General features: G+C 44.2%; 1 protein-coding gene across 8 annotated transcripts in view; it reads right to left on the minus strand.

Annotated features, from left to right (window-relative positions):
• The window catches only part of LOC118392329 (dedicator of cytokinesis protein 4-like), a 151,568-nt gene extending 133,018 nt beyond the window's left edge, over positions 1 to 18,550 (minus strand). For all 8 annotated transcript variants that reach the window (XM_052460147.1, XM_052460146.1, XM_052460148.1 and 5 more), the window contains exon 1: positions 18,367 to 18,550. In XM_052460147.1, coding sequence (XP_052316107.1) covers positions 18,367 to 18,403 — 37 coding nt within the window. In that variant the 5' untranslated portion in view covers positions 18,404 to 18,550. The remainder of the gene's footprint in view (positions 1 to 18,366) is intronic.
• Between the last annotated feature and the right edge of the window lie 2,218 nt (positions 18,551 to 20,768).

Consider the following 20,768-nt stretch of genomic DNA (forward strand, 5'->3'; position numbering starts at 1 on the left):
CCCCCAAGTGGAAAATGTGTTCCTCCTCAATAGCTAAGGTTGTGGAGAGGCCCTTTAAACCTTAGGCATGCCAGAGTCAGCTATGCCATTTGGTTGGATTTAGACTAACCAATAACCGCCACCCTGGCTTCCATCTGGCCCATTGACAGCCCACTGACACCAGAACACACTCTGAGGTGTGGTGTGGACATGAGCCTTGGCCTAAAGTCGATCAGTTATGGGAATGGGATTCGAGACACATGGTCATCATGGACACACACCAAGTACAGGCTCTCAGGTCACAGTGGACTACTGTTGAACAAAATAATATTCAACGAAGTATCAGAGAGAAACAGTGAAAGGGCTAAAGTAAACTACAGTACGGTTAAGCTGGTTTCCCAACAGTATAGCCCTCGGTATCGGGAGCTTGTGCACGTGGTTAAGCATTCCTCTGAGGCTAAGAGCTTCAGCTGTCTGAGTTATTTTGCCGCCCGCTGCTGCCGGCGCATGCCGTTGGTGGATCGTGCCGGATTATTCCAGGGGTCGGGGGAACTGTGCGAGAGAGCCACGACGGAACCGCGAAGACCGCCATTGGCTCAGTATGAGAGTTCCTTCAGGAATGGAACTCAATTTGTCAAAGCCAGCCAAAGAGACAGGAGGCATAGCCAGTAGCCACAGAGTGGGTGGGGAGGGGAGAGGACAGGAGAACACAGCACAGCCAAGAGAGTGTGCATTCTCCAGCTACCTCACAACATAGTCATGATTAACTGCTACTCAGCTGTCATATGAGTTCATCTCTCAAGGCTCTGCTTTGAGTTGCGGTGAAACAGCTACTTCCCACATCTGCTGCTATTATCTTAATCTTGCCAATTACAGTCCAGCCACGGGCATATCACGCTTTAAACTAATACCGGGCTTCTCATTCAGTTCCATAAAGACTCTTAAGTTTATAGCTCGTCCAGTCAAACAGAAATGAACAAGTTTTCAATTCTTGTACTTTACTTGCAGATTAAAATTGGAAGGAAAGAAAACAGTTATGCCTGAGTAGACCCACTTCCTCAGTTGGACGATTTAGATGCGGCAGCTATTGCTGCTCCTGTCGTGAGTCAAAGTGGTTAAGCTCTGCTAATTTATTCATGCTGACCGGGGTCCACACAGCCAGGCAAAATCGATAGAGGAAAGTAAAGTGAGGTTGAAAAAAAAAAAAAAGATCTGCGCCCCAGTTTCCAACCTGAATTTGGGTCAGCGGCAGCCATTTACACCCTCAAACTGCCTGTAATTAAACAAAACTAGTTAAAAGCTTTGTAGAAGGCTGAGGATGTGGAGGTGTTGGGGGAAATGGAATGGGAGGAAAAGGGGAGGTTGGTTGGTGTGATTAATTTCATCTTTGTTTTACTCCCTTCACAGTCCCCCAGTACGAGGTGTATAAGAGCGTATACCAAAAAAGAAATGTTTCCTAATTTGTGTATGTGAGTCGTTCCATCTTTACAGCTCCCTGGGGGCAATGGATGGGTTGGTATAAAACCTTTAATGAGCTCCTCAGTGTTCTTCAAAGCCAAACAGGCACAACCCTCATGCCAACGCAGTGCCTGGCTAATTCGGCAGTCGATCCCATAATATGGATGATACGGGACTAATCTACAAGTCCATGCTAGGTAAAGCTACGCCTTATTTCAGTTCACTGGTCACGATGGCAACACCCACCCGTAGCATGCGCTCCAGCAGGTGTATCTCACTGATCATCCCTAAAGCCAACACCTCATTTGGCCGCCTTCCATTCCAGTTCTCTGCTGCCTGTGACTGGAACGAATTGCAAAAATCGCTGAAGTTGGAGACTTTTATCTCCCTCACCAACTTTAAACATCTGCTATCTGAGCAGCTAACTGATCGCTGCAGCTGTACATAGTCCATCGGTAAATAGCCCACCGAATTTACCTACCTCATCCCCATACTGTTTTTATTTATTTACTTTTCTGCTCTTTTGCACACCAGTATCTCTACCTGCACATGACCATCTGATCATGTATCACTCCAGTGTTATTCTGCAAAATTGTAATTATTCGCCTACCTCCTCATGCCTTTTGCACACAATGTATATATAGACTCTTTCTTTTTTTCTACTGTGTTATTGACTTGTTTATTGTTTACTCCATGTGTAACTCTGTGTTGTTGTCTGTTCACACTGCTATGCTTTATCGTGGCCAGGTCGCAGTTGTAAATGACTAGCTCAACTAGGTTAAATAAAGGTGAAATAAAAAATAAATAAGCTGCAAAATGTATCCACATAGGACAAGGCCTTGATGATCAACTGACAGAAGTGGTTAACTTACTTTCTGTCTCTCTGTATTCCAACACACTCAAATATGTGCAACACATCACAAGCCTCTCATCCACAGATCCAGCTGGGGATGAAATCCAACACTGGGCTACAGATGGCTCAGACCCCCCTCTGTAATCCTCTCAGTCTTGCAGGTAGGATCCGGCCTGGCAGGGTGACAGGCTGCTGTGTGGCCTATTGTCAGAGCTGTGCTACACTGACTGGGCTTGGGATGGGGGATCCATTCAGGGGAAGCCTCTGCACTTCTCTGCTGCTGTCCTGTTGATAGGATAGGCCTATTTCTTGGTGGCACTGGTGGTGTGAGTGGAGGGATGCAGTAGCCTTCGCACTGCATTAGGGCCAACATCAAAGAGGATCATGGCGCGACTCCAGGTCAAAACCAACCAGGAGAGATTTAAACACCACCACAGGTGCTGATGAGGATGTCTGGAGTGGAGTGGGGACATTCCTTAGGTAAATTGATGAATAAATAAAAGAATGGCCTGGATTCCGATTCATATCAATCCAATCATCAAGCTATTATCCTGGCCTTTGACTTCAGTATTAACCAGAAAGATTCATACTGTTTATTACTGTATCTTCTGGAGAGGGTCCATAGAATTGAATAGGGACAAAACATAATGACACTGTTACCATGTAAATACCAGGTAATACCATGTACTTTCCCGGTGCGTGGGAGAGAAAATATCTGTAGCGTTCTAAAGGTACTCACCTTCGCCCCGGGGGCTCCTGAGTGGCACAGCAGTCTAAGACACTGCATCTCAGTGCTAGAGGTGTCACTACAGACCCTGGTTCGATTCCAGGCTGTATCACAACTGGCCGTGATTGAGAGTCCCATTGCATGGCGCACAATGGGCCCAGCGTCGTCCTGGTTAGGGTTTGGCCGGGTTAGGCCATCATTGTAAATAAGAATTTGTTCTTAACTGACTTGCCTAGTCAAATAAAGGTTCAATAAAAAATAAATAAAACCATGATTGTCTGAGATAATGAGTGGGCTGGACATGCCTAGAGAGGAGTTTGGATTGGTATGGCATACAGAAGGCTTCTGTCTATTTGAGCTGGTCAGTCTGTGTTGGAAATCCTGTTGAACAATACTTTTTTTAAAGTATCGTGTAATGGAGCTGCATAAGGTTTGCTCTCCACTTTCTGGAGGATCAAATTTTGAAATCAGTGGAATTAAAGTATGATATCTAAAGAGATGGAGAAAACACCTGTCTCTGGATTACATCTTCACACTAAGGGCAACTGTGGCATGGAATCCCTGATATCATGCATGATGTGATTTGATTTGATGATGTATACAGGTAAGATAGCTAGCTACATTTTCAGATATTAAACATTTCTAATTTTGACAGAAAGTGGTTTCATTTCAAGCTAAAGTGTACTGTTAACTAGCTAGCTAACGTTAGCTGGCTGGCTCCCTAGCTGACATTATCATTCGTATCCCAGAGCTGTTTGCTTTGTTAGTTAGAGCCTAATGTTAGCTAGCTAACATTGAACCTGGTTGGTTAGCTCCCGGTATATTCATGCAGCGTAGTAACGACATGATTTGGCACTATGTTCATTGTTGTTTAACTAGCTAACATTAGCTGGCTGGCTCGTTATCTAACGTTATGTGACGTGTGTGATCTTACGCGTTGTTTACCTAGCTATGTTCATTGTTTACCTAGCTAGCTAGCTACAGTACATATCTTAAGCTAAAGTGTACAACACCCATTGAATAAGGCTGGTATCAGTAAACGTCTGCAAAAAAGCAGTCTGGTTATGCCAGCAGTCTGGTTATGCTGTTTTCATGTTATCCATACGTCAAGTGTGCGCTCTGAACGCTCCGAGAGCAAATTGAGATGGGTGAGAACGATGCTGAATGGGTGTAGACAAAGAAGAGCTCTTCACTAAAATACCAAAACATTTAAAGGCCATTTTCTCAAAAGTGAGTTTACAAGTTTATCAACTTTCAAAGCAGAATTACTTCCACATTGTTCCTCAAAAATGCAGTGGATGATATACCATTTTGTAGCTCTGAGTCTCTACTTTATCAAATGTAAAAAACACAATTTCAAATGTTGCTACGTAAGACCAAATCCAAGTGGTGAGTCACATTTTATTGACTTATTCAAGATGACAAAATTTCAAGATGAAAATACACATTTTGGCATCTGCCATCAAATGGAGAATTGTATTCAGACTATAAAGTATGAATGCTCGCTGATTATCCAAGCCAATGCTGTTTTTGGCGTAGGTTCAAGCATGGGAACCAACCATATTCTCATTCTCTCCAAACCTCCTATGCCCTATCCCCTGACACACAGAAAGGTGGCTGTATAGAGGCTAAGTGTTCTCCAGTGTTGTGCATACAGTATCTCTTCCCTCTCCTGCTGCATTGACTATAGCCCCAGGTCTCCATCTGTCATCACATGAACACTTTGCATTAACGTCCCACACAAAAGCTCTCACAGCGGGACTGCCACAGTCCTTTCCAGCCCACTCGCCCACACAAAGGGTATACATTACGCAGACTTTTTGCTGAACTGCACTTCGCCGCAGACACTTAGGACTAAATGTTCACCCCTGAGGGGAAGTGAAGGAGTCAAAAAAAGGGACCAGGTGGAGATGAAAAGGAATGAGAGAGAGGAAAGGGGTCGTGGGGTTAAGGGCTTGTGGGTAAAGTGGGCCACTTCACTAGCAGTTGTCCCACTGCAGTTGGTTTCAGTGGCCCATCGGTCGGGAAGTGAAGTGTAAAGAGACACCAGCCCTAGGAATGACTCCAGTCTGAGGTTCGTTTGAACTGGACTGTAACCTGTCCTAGAGATATGCAATATTATAACAGGCCCAGACTGTGGCAGCTTCTTCTTGGTGTAGTTATAGTACTTTGTGAAAAAAAGTGTACTGTGCATATCATCATATGATATGATATGCACAGTACAGAGATGTGATCTAGACTACACCCTCACTCCACGTACTGTATAAACTTGAAATGCCAGACCAGAGGCAACTCAGTACAGTATTTACTAATACTGGAGGCCAGACAGGGATGTCAGTCTGGGTCAGCCACTGCTGATTAAGTTACTTCTTACTCAATAAGTTACTTCTTACTCATAAAAGAAAATATTCAGCAAACAACTTCAATCCACTCTTGCTTTGAAATTAATAGGTCATGGTTGAGTAACACAAAGACTGTTAAATGACAAGGATACAAAAGCTGCCTAATGAATAAATCGAAGGAATCCTCACAGCCAGTAAAAAGGCCAGGAAACAAAGGGGCATCCCATAATGCTTTGCAATGCCAACCTTTGGTGTTGATGCTGAAAGAATGCAAAAAAGGCCCCATTCAATCAATGATGAGAAGGAGGAGGAAGAGAAGACACAGCGTCCCCAGACAAACAACTTGAGAGAGAACCGGGTTATTATTATTCAGGAAAAGCCTAACAGAATTCTGGTTTCCGCCTTAATGGTTTAAAGGCTTTCTGTTTAGTTGGATAAACATGCAGACAGAAAAAAGCTCCAAAAGACAGGTTAAGTAGGAGACTAAGTGGAGTGGGTAACAGTCGGCGGTATAGTCAACTCAATAAATTAAACACAGCCTCTTTTAGGCAAAACCTCTACCACCCAGTGGCAATATCAATACTTTTCGGGATGGTAAAACGTTTTCAGTTTTAACCTAAATGACTAAAACCAGACAAAGTATTTAGAAAAGATAAAAGATAGAGCAATATATATATTTTTTTATAAGATCATCTTTGAGAACTAACAATCCCCAAAATAAAAACTAGGCAGTCGGAGAGAATCTGAAATTCCCAAAATGGCATGGAACACCCATTGAGGATTGGAGGAACCTGGCGCCGACGGAGATGGCATCTGACTACCTCTTACGAAATTTGCGGTATTTCATTTTTTTATGTATTATTTTTTACATTATTAGCTCAGGAAATGTTTTGTGTCATTACATACAGCTCGGAAGAACTATTGGATATCAGAGCGGCGGTAACTTACCAGAACTAACATCATTATGACCAGGAATACGACTTCCCCGAAGCAGATCCTTTGTTCGCTCTCCCCAGGGATAATAAACTGATTCCAGAGGCCGACCCAAAACATCGCCGGTGGAGGAGAGGCACTCAGAGCGGCCTGCTGGTTTGACTTAGGAGGCGTGCACACCACCCATCGCTTCCAAGTATATTACTTGCTGATGTTCAGTCTTTCGATAACAAAATTGACGAGCTCAGTGCAAGGATTTCTTTCCAGAATGACATCAGGGCCTGTAACATACATTGTTTCACGGAAACATGTCTCTCTGTCTATTCTGTCAAAATCAATCCAGCCAGAAGGATTCTCAGTTCATCGCACAGACAGGAATAAATATATCTTCCGGGAAGCAGAAGGACAGAGGTGTGTGTTTCATGGTTAACGACTCATTGTTTAACGACTCATTGCAAATTTGAGGACTAGGCTGCCGAAGTTCTATCAACATATTGACTGTACTCGCGTGGGTAAAACACTCGACCACAGCTAACAAACCGACATGCTTACAAGGCCCTCCCCCGCCCTCTTTTCGGGGCAAATCTGACCATGACTCCATTTTGCTCTTCCCTTCATATAGGCAGAAACTCAAACAGGAAGTACCCGTGCTAAGGACTATTCAACGATGGGCTGACCAATCGCAATCCACACTTAAGGATTGTTTTGATCACATGGACTGGGATATGTTCTGGGTATCTTGCGAAAATAATTTGGATTAATACACTGAAACGTTGACCGTTTTTCATAAAGTGTATAGATGTCGGACTCACTGTGAATAGTAAAACCTACCCTAACCAGAAACAGTGAATAGATGGTATCATTCGCACGAAACTGAAAATGCTAACCACCACATTTATCCATGGCAAGGTGACTGGGAATATGGCAGAATACACTGTTATTCTATTCTGGTCTCTTCAAAGCCAACTGGGAACAATGAACATGTCACGCCCTGACCTTAGAGATCCTTTTCATTCTCTATTTGGTTAAGTCAAGGTGTGACTAGGGTGGGCAATCTATGTTTTCTATTTCTTTGTTGGCCTGGTATGGTTCCCAATCAGAGGCAGATGTCTATCGTTGTCTCTGATTGGGGATCATATTTAGGCAGCCTTTTCTCCCCTGTTGTTTGTGGGATATTGTTTTTGTGTAGCTGCCTGTGAGCAGCCCAGAACGTAACGTTTCGTTTCCTTCTGTATTGTTTTTGGTGAGTTGCATATTTATTAAACATGTGGAACTCTAAGTACGCTGCGCCTTGATCCGATCCTTCCATCAACGAGCGTGACAGAAGATCCCACCACCCACGGACCAATCAGCGTGCCCAGGAGGAGCAGGGATCCTGGGCCTGGGAGGAAAGCCAGGAGTGGAGGACATCCTGGACGTGGAATGAAATCATGGCAGGAGACAGAAGCTTGCCATGGAAGCAGGCGGAGGCAGCGAAGGAGCAACAGCGACAACGCCGGGGTTCGCGGCCACAAAGGCAGCACGGAAAAAAATTGTGGGGGGGCACACGGGGTGGTTGGCGGTGCCGAGGTGTGAACCAGAGACAACCTGGGAGGAGGTAGAGAGGTGGTCGGTCGACCCAGGGAGAGTGCGAGAGCCCGCCTGGGAGCCAATAGAACAGTGCGAGGAGGGATACCGGAGAATGGAGTTGGCGAGGAGTATGCGGCAACGCAGGCATTTGGAAGAGCGTGTCACCAGTCCAATGCAATCTGTGCCGGTCCCACGCATCAGGCCTCCAGTGCGCCGCCCCAGTCCGGTACGTCCTGTGTCTCTTCCTCATACTCACCCTGAATTACGTGTCCCCAGTCCGGTACGTCCTGTGGCTGCTCCCCGCACTCGCCCTGATGTACTCCTCCACAGCCCAGTACTTCCTGTGCTAGCTCCTCACACTCGCCCTGAAGTGCGTGTCACCAGTCCGGTGCCACCTGTACCGGCCCCACGCACCAGGCTTCCTGCGACGACCCCTAGTCCAGAGCCTCCTGCGAGGATTCCCGGTCCAGAGCCTCCTGTGAGGGTTCCCAGTCCAGAGCCTCCGGCGAGGGTTCCCAGTCCAGAGCCTCCGGCGAGGGTCCCCAGTCCAGAGCCTCCGGCGAGGGTCCCCAGTCTAGAGCCTCCGGCGATGGTTCCCAGTCCAGCGCCTCTGGTGACGATCCACAGCCCGGTTCCTCCGGTCACTATCCACGGGCCGGTTCCTCCGGCGATAATCCACAGTCCGGAGTCTCCGGCAAAGATCTACGGTCCGCAGTCCCCGGCGACGATCTACTGTCCGGAGTCCCCGGTGATGATCCACGGTTCGATTCCTCCGGCGATGATTCACGGTCCGGAGCCTCCAGCGACGATCCCCACACCAGAGGCGCCACCGAAGTTGGCGGAGCCACGAGCGGAGCGGGGTCTGCGTCCCGCACCGGAGTTGCCACCGAGAGTAGATGCCCACCCGGACCCTCTAGGTTCAGGTTTGCGGCCGGAGTCCGCACCTTTGGGGGGGGGGTACTGTCACGCCCTGACCTTAGATATCCTTTTCATTCTCTATTTGGTTAGGTTAGGGTGTGACTAGGGTGGGCAATCTATGTTTTCTATTTATTTGTTGGCCTTGTATGGTTTCCAATCAGAGGCAGCTGTCTATCGTCTCTGTTTTTTTCTCCCCTGTTGTTTGTGGGATATTGTTTTTGTGTAGCTGCCTGTGAGCAGCCCAGAACGTCACGTTTCGTTTCTTTCTGTATTGTTTTTGGTGAGTTACATATTTCTTAAACATGTGGAACTCTAAGTACGCTGCGCCTTGATCCGATCCTTCCATCAACGAGTGTGACAGAACAACCTATGTAGATTGTTAAGTACAATGTGGGTAGCATACTCACTTTAAGGAGAACGAAGCAATTTCAACCAGCGCACCAGGATAAAATTATTTTCAATTGGTCTAAATACCCACTCAGCTTTCGCTGGGTGAAAAACAGCCATGGACCAACAGTGAATTACAATAAAACCCCTTTGAATGTCAAACTAACATGAAGTTAAACTGGCTTGTCTGTGGATGTCCAAGACAGGATATAAAGGACCTGAGGGAGGATGTGCATGTGGTTTGTGGTTGTGTGTGTGTGTTGAGCCAGACCCTGAACCAGGCAGGGCAAGGAAACAGATCACACACACACACACACACACACACACACACACACACACACACACACACACACACACACACACACACACACACACACTAGAGGTCGACCGATTAATCGGAATGGGCGATTAATTAGGGCCGATTTCAAGTTTTCATAACAATCGGAAATCTGTATTTTTGGGCGCCGATTTGCAGATTTTTAAAATAAAAAAACATGTATTTTATTTGTACACCTTTATTTAATCTTTATTTAACTTGGCCAGTCAGTTAAGAACACATTCTTATTTTCAATAATGGCCTAGAAACGGTGGGTTAACTGCCTCGTTCAGGGGCAGAACGACAGATTTTCACCTTGTCGGCTCGGGGGATCCAATCTTGCATCCTTACAGTTAACTAGTCCAACGCGACCTGCCTCTCTCTCGTTGCACTCCACAAGGAGACTGCCTGTTATGCAAATGCAGTAAGCCAAAGTAAGTTGCTAGCTAGCATTAAACATATCTTATAAAAAACAATCAATCTTAATCACTAGTTAACTACACATGGCTGATGATGTTACTAGATATTATCTAGTGTGTCCTGCGTTGCATATAATCTGACTGAGCATACAAGCATACAAGTATCTAAGTATCTGACTGAGCGGTGGAAGGTAGAAGCAGGCGCGTAAACATTGATTCAAACAGCACTCTCGTGCGTTTTGCCAGCAGCTCTTCGTTGTGCGTCAAGCATTGCGCTGTTTATGACTTCAAGCCTATCAATTCCCGAGATGAGGCTGGTGTAACCGAAGTGAAATGGCTGGCTAGTTAGCGCACGCTACTCGCTCTGAGCCTTGGGGTGGTTGGTTCCCTTGCTCTGCATGGGTAACGCTGCTTCGATGTGGTAGCTGTTGTCGTTGTGTTTCTGGTTCGAGCCCAGGAAGGAGCGAGGAGAGGGACGGAAGCTATACTGTTACACTGGCAATACTAAAATGACTATAAGAACATCCAATAGTCAACGGTTAATTAAATACAAATGGTAGAGGGAAAACGCGCTCCAGCAGGTATATCTCACTGGTCACTCCCAAAGCCAATTCCTTCTTTGGTCGTCTTTCCTTCCAGTTCTCTGCAGCCCATGACTGGAACGAATTGCAAAAATCTCTGAAGCTGGAGACTCACATCTCCCTCACTAGCTTTAAGCACCAGCTGTCAGAGCAGCTTACAGATCACTGCACCTGTACATAGCCCATCTGTAAACAGCCCATCTATCTACCTACCTCATCCCCATACTGGTATTTATATATTTTGCTCCTTTGCACCCCAGTATCTCTACCTGCACATTCATCTTCTGCCGATCTACCATTCCAGTGTTTAATTGCTATATTGTAATTACTTCGCCACCATGGCCTATTTATTTCCTTACCTCATTTGCACTCACTGTATATAGACTTTTTGTTTTCTTTTGTTCTACTGTATTATTGACTGTATGTTTAGTTTATTCCATGTGTAACTCTGTGTTGTTGTATGTGTAAAACTTACCTGGGAATATTGAAGACTCATGTTAAAAGGAACCACCAGCTTTCATATGTGTTCATGTTCTGAGCAAGGAACTGAAACGCTTTCTTACATAGCACATATTGCAATTTTACTTTCTTCTCCAACACTTTGTTTTTGCATTATTTAAACCAAATTGAACATGTTTCATTATTTACTTGAGCCTAAATTGATTTTATTGATGTATTATATTAAGCTAAAATAAGTGTTCATTCAGTATTGTTGTAATTGTCATTATCACAAATAAAAAAAAATTAAACACAAAAAAAACAGCCGATTAATCGGTATCAGCTTTTCTGGTCCTCCAATAATCGGTATCGGCATTGAAAAATCATATTCGGTCGACCTCTAACACACACACACACACACACACTGACAGGTAAGATGATGGTTACAGCAGCCAAGGTCAAACCATCATCTGCCCAGCCGCATCGAGCTGATTCATGTGGTGTGTGTGTGTGCATGCAAGTGACGTGAACGGAAAACTAACACAGTATATTGTGTGTTGTGTGAATTGATCTAATGGAATGGAAATCTAACACCTCACTAGCAGCTCAGGTAGTATCAAGTCAAACACTGGCAGCCAAGTATATTTATTCATACTGTACGTGCGACAGGGAGAGTGAAGAGTTTTAAATCAGCAGGGTAAAATAATAGTTGTGATGCTTAGCGAGCGAGAGAGACATCATTATCACTCACATGAAAGAGTGATGAGAGCTGGGCAAGCAGAACAGCCTAGAGTACAATCATACCACGACGATGGATAATACTTTCTGCTTTTCCGAGCCAGAGCAGCATTCAAACATCTCCCTTCAACAACACAGACAAAACAGGAGCCAAGGACATGGAGAGCCAGGGAAACATTAAAGCCATCTGGCCTGATACATTGTACTTTACCAACACAAAACACAACCCAGAAAGAGAGAGTTTGTGCGTCGCAAATGGTATCCTAGGGGACCCATAGGGTTCTGGTCAAAAGTAGTGCACTACATAGGGAATAGGGTGTCATTTAATTGGGACACAGACAAGAGACAGTGTTCTATACGCTTTGATTACAACCAAACTGTGGTGGTAGTGATCTCTATCTCTTTCATGTAGATGAACACCTAAATTAATTTTGGCCAGGCACCAGCTCAGTGGTGGGGTTCTGTACTCAACGGAAGCCTTTGTGTGTCTTGTGATAGCAGCAGCAACATGCTCCATGCCCAGATATGATCATCCATATTCATTTGGGGAGCCGAATGGGGAGACGGGGACATACTGTAGGTAAATGCATAGAGATAGTGGAAGAGGTAGACACGACACAGAGAGCCAGTGAGGTTTTACTACTTTACTACCATCCTCAGTCGCACTGTCTGTTTCTCTGCCCTAGAGAGACCACAACAGCATTACGGAAGTGTCTGGGGAGGAGGAAGAATGGACAAACAGAAGGAGTGAAAGAGACAAAAGAGAGGGAGCGAAATAGACAAATGGGAGGAGAGCAGATAAAAAAAGACAGATGGAAAGACGGATATGGAGAGCGGTGGGTAAAGAGAGAAAATAACAAAGAGAGAGAGAGACAGAGAGAACCACCCGACAGACAGATCAACAGACAGAGAGAGAAAGAGAGAGAGAGAGTAGGAGAGAGAGAGAGAGAGAGAGAGAGAGAGAGAGAGAGAGAGAGAGTAGGAGAGGGAGAGAGAGAGAGAGAGTAGGAGAGAGAGAGAGAGAGAGAGAGAGAGAGGAGAGAGGGGGAGAGAGATTGAGATAAGAAGATATGGGGGAGAGTAACCTCCAATCTCTGCAAACAGCCCACTCCCTGCCCACTCCTGACACTGACATGTTTTCTGCCTGCCAAGAGGAGAGAGCCTTCTCGATGGCCTCGAACACAACCAGGACCATCACTGCACAGAAAGGCCTGGTTCAACCTTCGTACGACCAACCACAACAACCCATAATGTATTAACACCTCTAACACAAGCATCACCGCACATAAAAGCCTGGTTCAACCACAACGCAACCACAACAATGACAATTCATTATAAAGCATTAATAATGCATGAATAACATACTTCTTATTGTTCCTTTTAAGAACTGAGGACAAGAGGTTGTCAGACGGTGACTGGTGTGTTGTGCGGGTCACAGAGTCGCAATGGCTGCTGCGAACCAAATGGTACCATATTCCCTTTATAGTGCACATAGCGCTCCAGTCAACAGTATTGCACTTTAAAGGGAATAAGGTGCCATTTTGAGACACAAGCAGAGCCCATGATCAATACAGCAAGACTGAGATTACACAGCCATTGGACGCTATATAACTCAACACCCCTGGAAATCAATTTCTTAGGGAATCTGTTCTTTTTTTTTGCCCCTTTTAAAAATGAGCATGTGTGCACCAAAAACTCAAAACGCATCAATAGTTCCTTTCACACATCAATCCCAATGATTGTCGTCTGTGAATATAGCATTCGTTTCTGACAACGCTGGTGACAGCCTGTCATTTCTTCCACCCCACCCCCCACCTCCGCTGTCGCAGTGTTGATGAGCACGACCTGGGAATTCATAATAGAACACGCCCCATTAACCTCTTACTGGGTTCACAGATTGGTATCAGGGAAACCACGGTGACCATACAGTAGATAGACCTCTGGAATAGGACGGCTACTTCCTTACAATGTACCTAAAGTAGGATTTATATCAGTATGGTTTAAATATAGGGTCCAGTTCAATAAGTAGGCCCCATAGTCCTGAAAGGAATACATGAAACCACTCAGAGGGGAAGCAGAACAATGAATAGGCTAATATCGCCCCTTTTTTTAAACCCTGGCTTTTAAATATATCTATTTCACAGCACTGTCCTTTAAATATATCTATTTCACAGTAGTGTCATTTTAATGTACATTAAGTAATACATTAATGGGACATACATGCATGTACTATGTACAGTATGTAGCTATAGTGATGCCCTCTCAGTCCAGTTGTTAGGCTGCGTCGCCACAGGGGGTGAAAAGGTCAACATGCTGATTTTGTAAGAAATAAGACCCGGAAAGTAGCAGCGTTTTTTTCCGTGTGTTTTTATATAATAAATGGGATAGAGTGACGTTTCTCGTATTTTCAACTGAAAGTACATAGAGCTGCAGTAATGGGATAGCACAAACAGGCTAAAAGCAGCATTTTTCAATCCAGTCTAGTATTCACCAACCATGTTATATTGATAAAGTGTTGTGCATGATTGTCATTGTAAATAAACACAAAAATATTTTGTTGGAGCGGAGGAATAAAATATACATGGCTAGTTGCCCCTGTCTACCTATAACACCAGCTAGGCTAACATGTCAGAGGTTTAGCTCCCTCTTTCCCTCCCTTTCCCCATCCCTCTCCCTTCCTTCTCCCCCCTGTCTCGCTATCCCTCTCTCTGATCCCACTGTGCCTGTCTAATTCACCAGGGAGTTCCAATATTGACTAGGGCAACTCCCTCCAGCGATCATCATCCCTAAATGATTGCCTGTGTTGGCCCAGCCGCGGCTAGTAGATGAAGCCTAATGGATGAAGACAGCAGAGGGGAGCGGATGAAGAAGCAATTACAAGCTGGGGTGGCGTTGTGGGGCCACGCCTCCCTGTGCCCCGGGGCGGTGTTCATTAAGGAGGCAGGGGGGTTGTAATATAATGAAGGAATGGGACCACAGGCCCCGTTCCCCCTGCCAAACAACCTGCTAATCCCACGGGGGTAGGGGGTGTTGGGTAGGGTGGGTACGTCCAACAATAAGGCCTCCTGACACACGCCGCCAGGCAGGGCCCGCCACCCACCCCTCGGCCCAGTGACATCCCCCCAGAGGGGGGCAGGCGACAGCAGCCAGGGGAGAGAAGGACAGCCCCAGGCCTGACACAGACCCCCACTACATAGCAGGCCTCAAACTCCTCCACTCTACTACATGCATTGCACAAGGGCCAGGGCCATTCAAGGGCAGCTCTTCACTATCCAACCGCTCCATTCTGTTATTCTATCATTCACTTGAGGGTGTTTATATGTTGAGGATTATTTATGTGTTTCCATAGGCTGCTGTGGGTAAACATTGAGATTACAAAAGTAAACACCAGGCTGTGGTTATATGCTAAATATAAAGTATTTTGTTTGAATGCTCGCTGGAAAATTATATTCAATACACACACTCACACGATCTAACGCAGCTCATTAAATTATGATGAGCAATGACATGCTTGATTGGCTGCAATATCAGTCTTAACAAGGAGAGAAAGGCCCCTTCTCTTCCTGTTAATCATCATTTAAGACCATGTGCAGCAAATACAATCTCCCGAAACAGAGGCAATGTTCTCTCTCCAAGGCTGTGAAGCTACATTGTTAGCTGTTGTGTGTTTAACTGATGGTGGATAAATCCACTGAAAATTCCAGGATTCCAGCATTCAAAAGGAACCAGATGCAGTGGATTTTTCCAAAGGTGGAAATTCCAGTGAAAATATTCCCCACATTCAGTTCTACTATTCCATTCGTCTACCATCCTTTCTCAATGTACACATTTTTATTCAAATGCCCACCTCATGTTTAACTGAAATACATTCCAACCCTCTTTGCTATGAAAATATCTCCTCTTGGCAGAATGCAACGCCACCGTAGACTCAATGTCCATTAGGAATCCAATTTTACAGCACCCCTGCGCTTATGGTTACAAACCTGTAGTCACTTAAATGGTGTACTAATAGGAGTCTTAATGCTGCACTGTCTTCCTCTGCTGGACTCCATTCATATTTCATCAATGGTAGATAGATAGAGGGCGCTCCTCCTCCTTGGCTCTCCTCCCATGCATAAGGCAAATCAACATCAAAGCCCAATACCTCCCAATTAAAAGCTGGAATTCTACATTTCACTCTGTGGCGAGAGATCAAATGGTTCGCACCAAGGATCCAAGAACCTCAACCCATTTTGGGAAGCCAGCCCTGGTTTAAAGGGAGTTCAAATGTTCACTGACAGGACCTCAAGGATATCACATTTGCAGTGCATACTATATCAATCATATTCAAATACAGCCGGCTACTATATCAATGTCACTGGAACCTCAAAGACGTAATGGACATCCATACATCTTGAGACTAAAGACCCCGGGGGTGAAACGGTTAAAACCAGGGTTTTGAAGACAGCTGTTTCACTGAAACATGAATATTCTCAAATAACATTCTGTGTTGAGCCTCAGTGAGTGATCGTGATCAATGATGATCACAGAGGGTAATTAGCTGGTTGGGCGTCATATAGCTAGCTATAGAATAGCAATGTGTTCCGCGCGCCGGGATCCTTTTGAATCCTACGAATGAATGTCTGCAATTCTATATATATATATTTTTTTGCTCATTCAAAACCAATGAACCAAAACCATGGTGACGAGGACTTTAAAGACGCTGGAAAACATACTGAAAGGCCTAAATGTATGTTTACCTCAACTATCTGTTTCAGTAAAAGGTACACACAGTAAAAAACCTCTTCAATGGAAGGAGCACCCTGTGTACCGATGGGCAGGAGGAATGTATAAACAAGGGAGCGAGTCTTGATGATGAAAACACATGGCCTTCTCTGAACTCCGCAGATTTCTCCACTTAACCTACACAGCAGCCCAAAGCATCCAAACAAACAACCAACGATCAACGACAGTACTTCTACATCGGGCTATGTCTTCATCCATCAAACATCTCTCTACATCATTAACATACATCCAAATGTCATTTGCTGTATGCTGCTTTTGCACTCTTTGTCCATTTTCAAACAATGTGTGCATAAAGCTTAACCTTGAGTTACAAAACATGGACAGATCACTACATTTAGTCAACGTTGTGTTGTTGCTTCTTTGTCCACTTAAAGACAACAGCGGGCTTATAACCAGAGTTGCACAGGAAGGAAACAGTCTTTCTTCTCCAGAATCACCACCGTCATAGGGAGGAAGTCCCCTACTACCCAACCACAGGCTCTAAATCTGAGCTAATTAAAAGAGTCTTATTGAAAATAGGATCAAGGCTGCTTAATCCACTTAAAGCCTCACTTGCAATTTAAGACAATGAAGGCATTTAAGCACTGAGAATACATTGAATGTTATACTACAACCCTCCTCCCACCTGTCTCCATGGACTGAACTTAGAAAGAGGTTGAAATTGTTGAAATGAGGCAATGCATCGAACCGCAAGCGCCGGGTTCTAACTTGAGTCTTTAAATTATACAGTACCAAAGGCTTCTTAGCTCAGTTGTGACAGGGAGGGAAGAAAAACATGCACACACCCGGGGAAAAAGAGCAGGGCCAGTTAGTGACCAAAAAACAATTGTAACAGATACAGGGCAGAGGCCAGTTTCTGGTTCAGTGAATCACTGTGTTCCAATGATTTCAGGTCAAGACAAGGTAGGCCTTCAGGCACCTAGAGGTGTGACTGATAGGCCCACATAACACAATATGGCAATATTTCTGCAATGGTGAGATTTCAAGCAGTTAGGGGATGGATAAAGCATCCCAAACATGCACTCTTTACAACCAATAAATATGCTTTGCAACACTGTTTTTGGTCAATAAGGGAACGCATCTCAATAGGATGTTTTGACAGAATGTGGGCGCACAGTGAATATCCCCCACTTCGATTTGATATTATAGCACTATTTTTTTAATCCCATAGCATATATTTCACGCGCATTGTGTTTGCTTCACTTCAACGTTTTATCTGTGGTGATGACACCCATGCCGCTCAGAACAATGCACACTAGGAGGTCAGCTTCACTCCCTATTTTCACTGAGAGAGACTAGATAAACAAGGTTGAAGGTTCAGTGGAATTTCCGAATACCAAAAACACAAACAATATTCCATTCGAACGTTTTTTTGTGTTTTTTTTTTATATATATATCGACACTTTATTTTATTTTCAATGAGAAGTAAACACAATACACGCATATAAAGTGCTGAATAAATGCTTTGCACAGAGTATAAGTATTTTGTTTGCTTCCATTCATTTATCAGACACAATGTAACAACCAACAACCAACAAAGCGATTAAGCGGGCACAGAGTGCAAAGAGATGCACTGATCACGGAGGTTCCATTGCCCCGAGTCATGCGTGGTGCGTTCATTTTTATAGCTGTAAAACCATAATGTATTCATAGCCTATAGCCTACAAATGCATGGAAAGAGCAAAGACTCGTGAAATGCGTGGAAGTGGTGGTGCCTATGAAATAAGCACGCGTTCGTAACCGTTAGTAAACTACAAGATAAAAGACAAGTGGTCGTTGTTATGTTGATAGTGTGTAACAAAATGAAACAGCAGCATATTCCCTATTAGATTGAAACTAATTACATATTTTTGGTGTAAACGAGAGCGCCGCATTTTTAAAGCATATAACCAATAAACTAAAACATATAACCAATAAACTTACCGACGCCGTATTTCTCGTGTTCTGTAGGTATCCACATATTTACGATTGGTACATTAAAGTAATTTGTGAGAACAGCAGCTCAATGCAGATATTTCGTGCTGTATAACGCATTCTAGGCTATTGAATTCCTTTCCTCCGCTCTGAAGTCATTGTTCAGATTGCAGGAGAGAGAGCGGCTACTGTATCTTCATAGTGGATTGAGAGGAGAAGGAGCTTTGCATTGTGGGGTTTGTAGTAAAACCGAATGACGTAAACAAACTGAGAGAAAAAAAAGGACTCAGAGTCCCACAAAGCCATAATGAATACATGGATGAAATAGAGTACCACAGTATGAGTCATAATACCCATAAAACCTAGCAGTCAAACAGGGAAATGTTTCCAATTGCTTCTCCACCATTCATTTTTCCCATAGTGGATTTTAGGGTGCGCTCGTAAATTCCCTCTGGAGCACTCTCGTCAGAGTGTGCCAGAGCGCAGAATAACAAAAAAGCATAATTCAATTGTAGCCAGCAGCACAGTTACAGTCACCAACGCACTGGATAACATGAAAACAGCCTAACCAGCTCTTCTAGGGCGAGAAAATGGTCAGAGTGAGGTGTTCTGCAATTTATGTCTGGAAGTAGCTAGCAAGCTAGCCAACTATAGCCAGTTAGCTTGGGTGTTTGACTGCCATTGTGAGGTCAGACAGTAGGATCAGCGAAACGCTCTGAATTTACGAACGGACAATCTGACAACACTCTGAATTTACGAACGCCCAGATCACACTGAACGCTCTCTGGCACTCCAGAGTGAACTTACGAATGCACCCTCAGAAAAATGTAAAATAAGGGCTGTGTTTCCTGTAGGCTTACCCTGGTGTGATGTTTTGATGACCGTGCAAATCTCGCTTGGACAAGGTGACTTTTATCAATATATTCACCTGTATTTACCACCCAAAAATGAAATGCTAATTAGCTGCTAATGTGGCTATCATAAAGAACTACAAATGTCATGATGTTCTGGATGAAACTTCCGAATTGAGGCAAAGGTAAGAATCTCTTCACTAACTATCTATAACGTTAGCTAAATGTAGTAAACAATAAATTGGCAACATTTATTTTAATCGACAATTCTGTGAAATGTCCTGTGCAAGTTTTAAATTGACACAGTGCCTGTTTGTAAAGGTGTTAGCTAGAAATGACTTGCAGGGATTTGTAGTTTTGCATGATGTCTACTGTGATGCTAATTAGCATTTAGAATCTGAGAGTAAATAGTGACAAACATATTGATTAAAGTCACCTTGTCCGACCGGGATTTACATATTTATCAAAACTTCATGCCAGGGTAAGCCTACACGAAACACAGGCCTTAGTTGAAGTGTTTCTAAAATCCCCTAGGGGGGGAATTAATGGTGGATAAATGATTGGAACCATTTCCCTGTTTGACCGCTAGGTTTTATGGGTATTATGACACCTCCACTGTGAGGCTCTATGAATACATACATGAACGCTTTGCTATTCTTGAGTTGTGGAATACTGCCTTGTCATTGGATCGGTAGATGTGAGCCTGATGCAGTAGGCTAGTTCGATTTATGCCAGATAGGCAGACAGTCTGAGTGAGAGAGCGAGAAAAAGGCCAATATGAAATTGTAGGCCTTGTCAAAGGGCTGCCTACCATGTCTCATGGTCTCCATCAATGGAGATGGAGATGATAGGCCTATAGGCGTCTGAGTGGTGCAGCGGTCTAAGACACTGCATCTCAGTGCTAGAGGCATCACTACAAACATGGTTTGATTCCAAACTGTACCACAACCGGCCGTGATTGGGAGTCCCATGGGGCGGCGCACAATTGGTCCAGTGTCGTCCGGGTTAGGGCTTGGCCGGGATAGGCCGTCATTGTAAATAAGAATTTGTTCTTAACTGACTCGCCTACTTAAATGAATAAACAAGAAGAGATTCAATTATATTATGAATCTACGATATATGTTCTTAAAGGGATACTTCGGGATTTTGGCAATAAGGCCCGTTACCTAGTTCCCCAGAGTCCTGAATTTGTGGATACCATTTGTATGTCTCTGAGTGCAGTTAACCCTGGGCAATATAGGCCTGGGAGGCTCACAGGGATATTGATATCCATAGTACTCCACCAATTATCACATTTGTCCACGCAATACTTCTTGTAATTCCCCAATAAAAAATGACTTAAATAAAATGCACTGTAATGTAAGTTTTAAAACGGCAAGGTTTTATCTCTGCTTCATGGCTAAATGTGTAGAATTGCAGGAAATGTGCCTTAAAATGTTATTTCCCAGTGCCCAAGACTTGTTCGTCCTGACATGCACTGACAAAGTCATTGTAGAACTCCTTGTATGCTATTTTTTGTTTTAGCTCACTCACTTGTGCTCTGATTATGAGGGGGTCCCT

Source organism: Oncorhynchus keta, chromosome 13 (assembly GCF_023373465.1).
Source record: "Oncorhynchus keta strain PuntledgeMale-10-30-2019 chromosome 13, Oket_V2, whole genome shotgun sequence".
Lineage (NCBI taxonomy): Eukaryota > Metazoa > Chordata > Actinopteri > Salmoniformes > Salmonidae > Oncorhynchus > Oncorhynchus keta.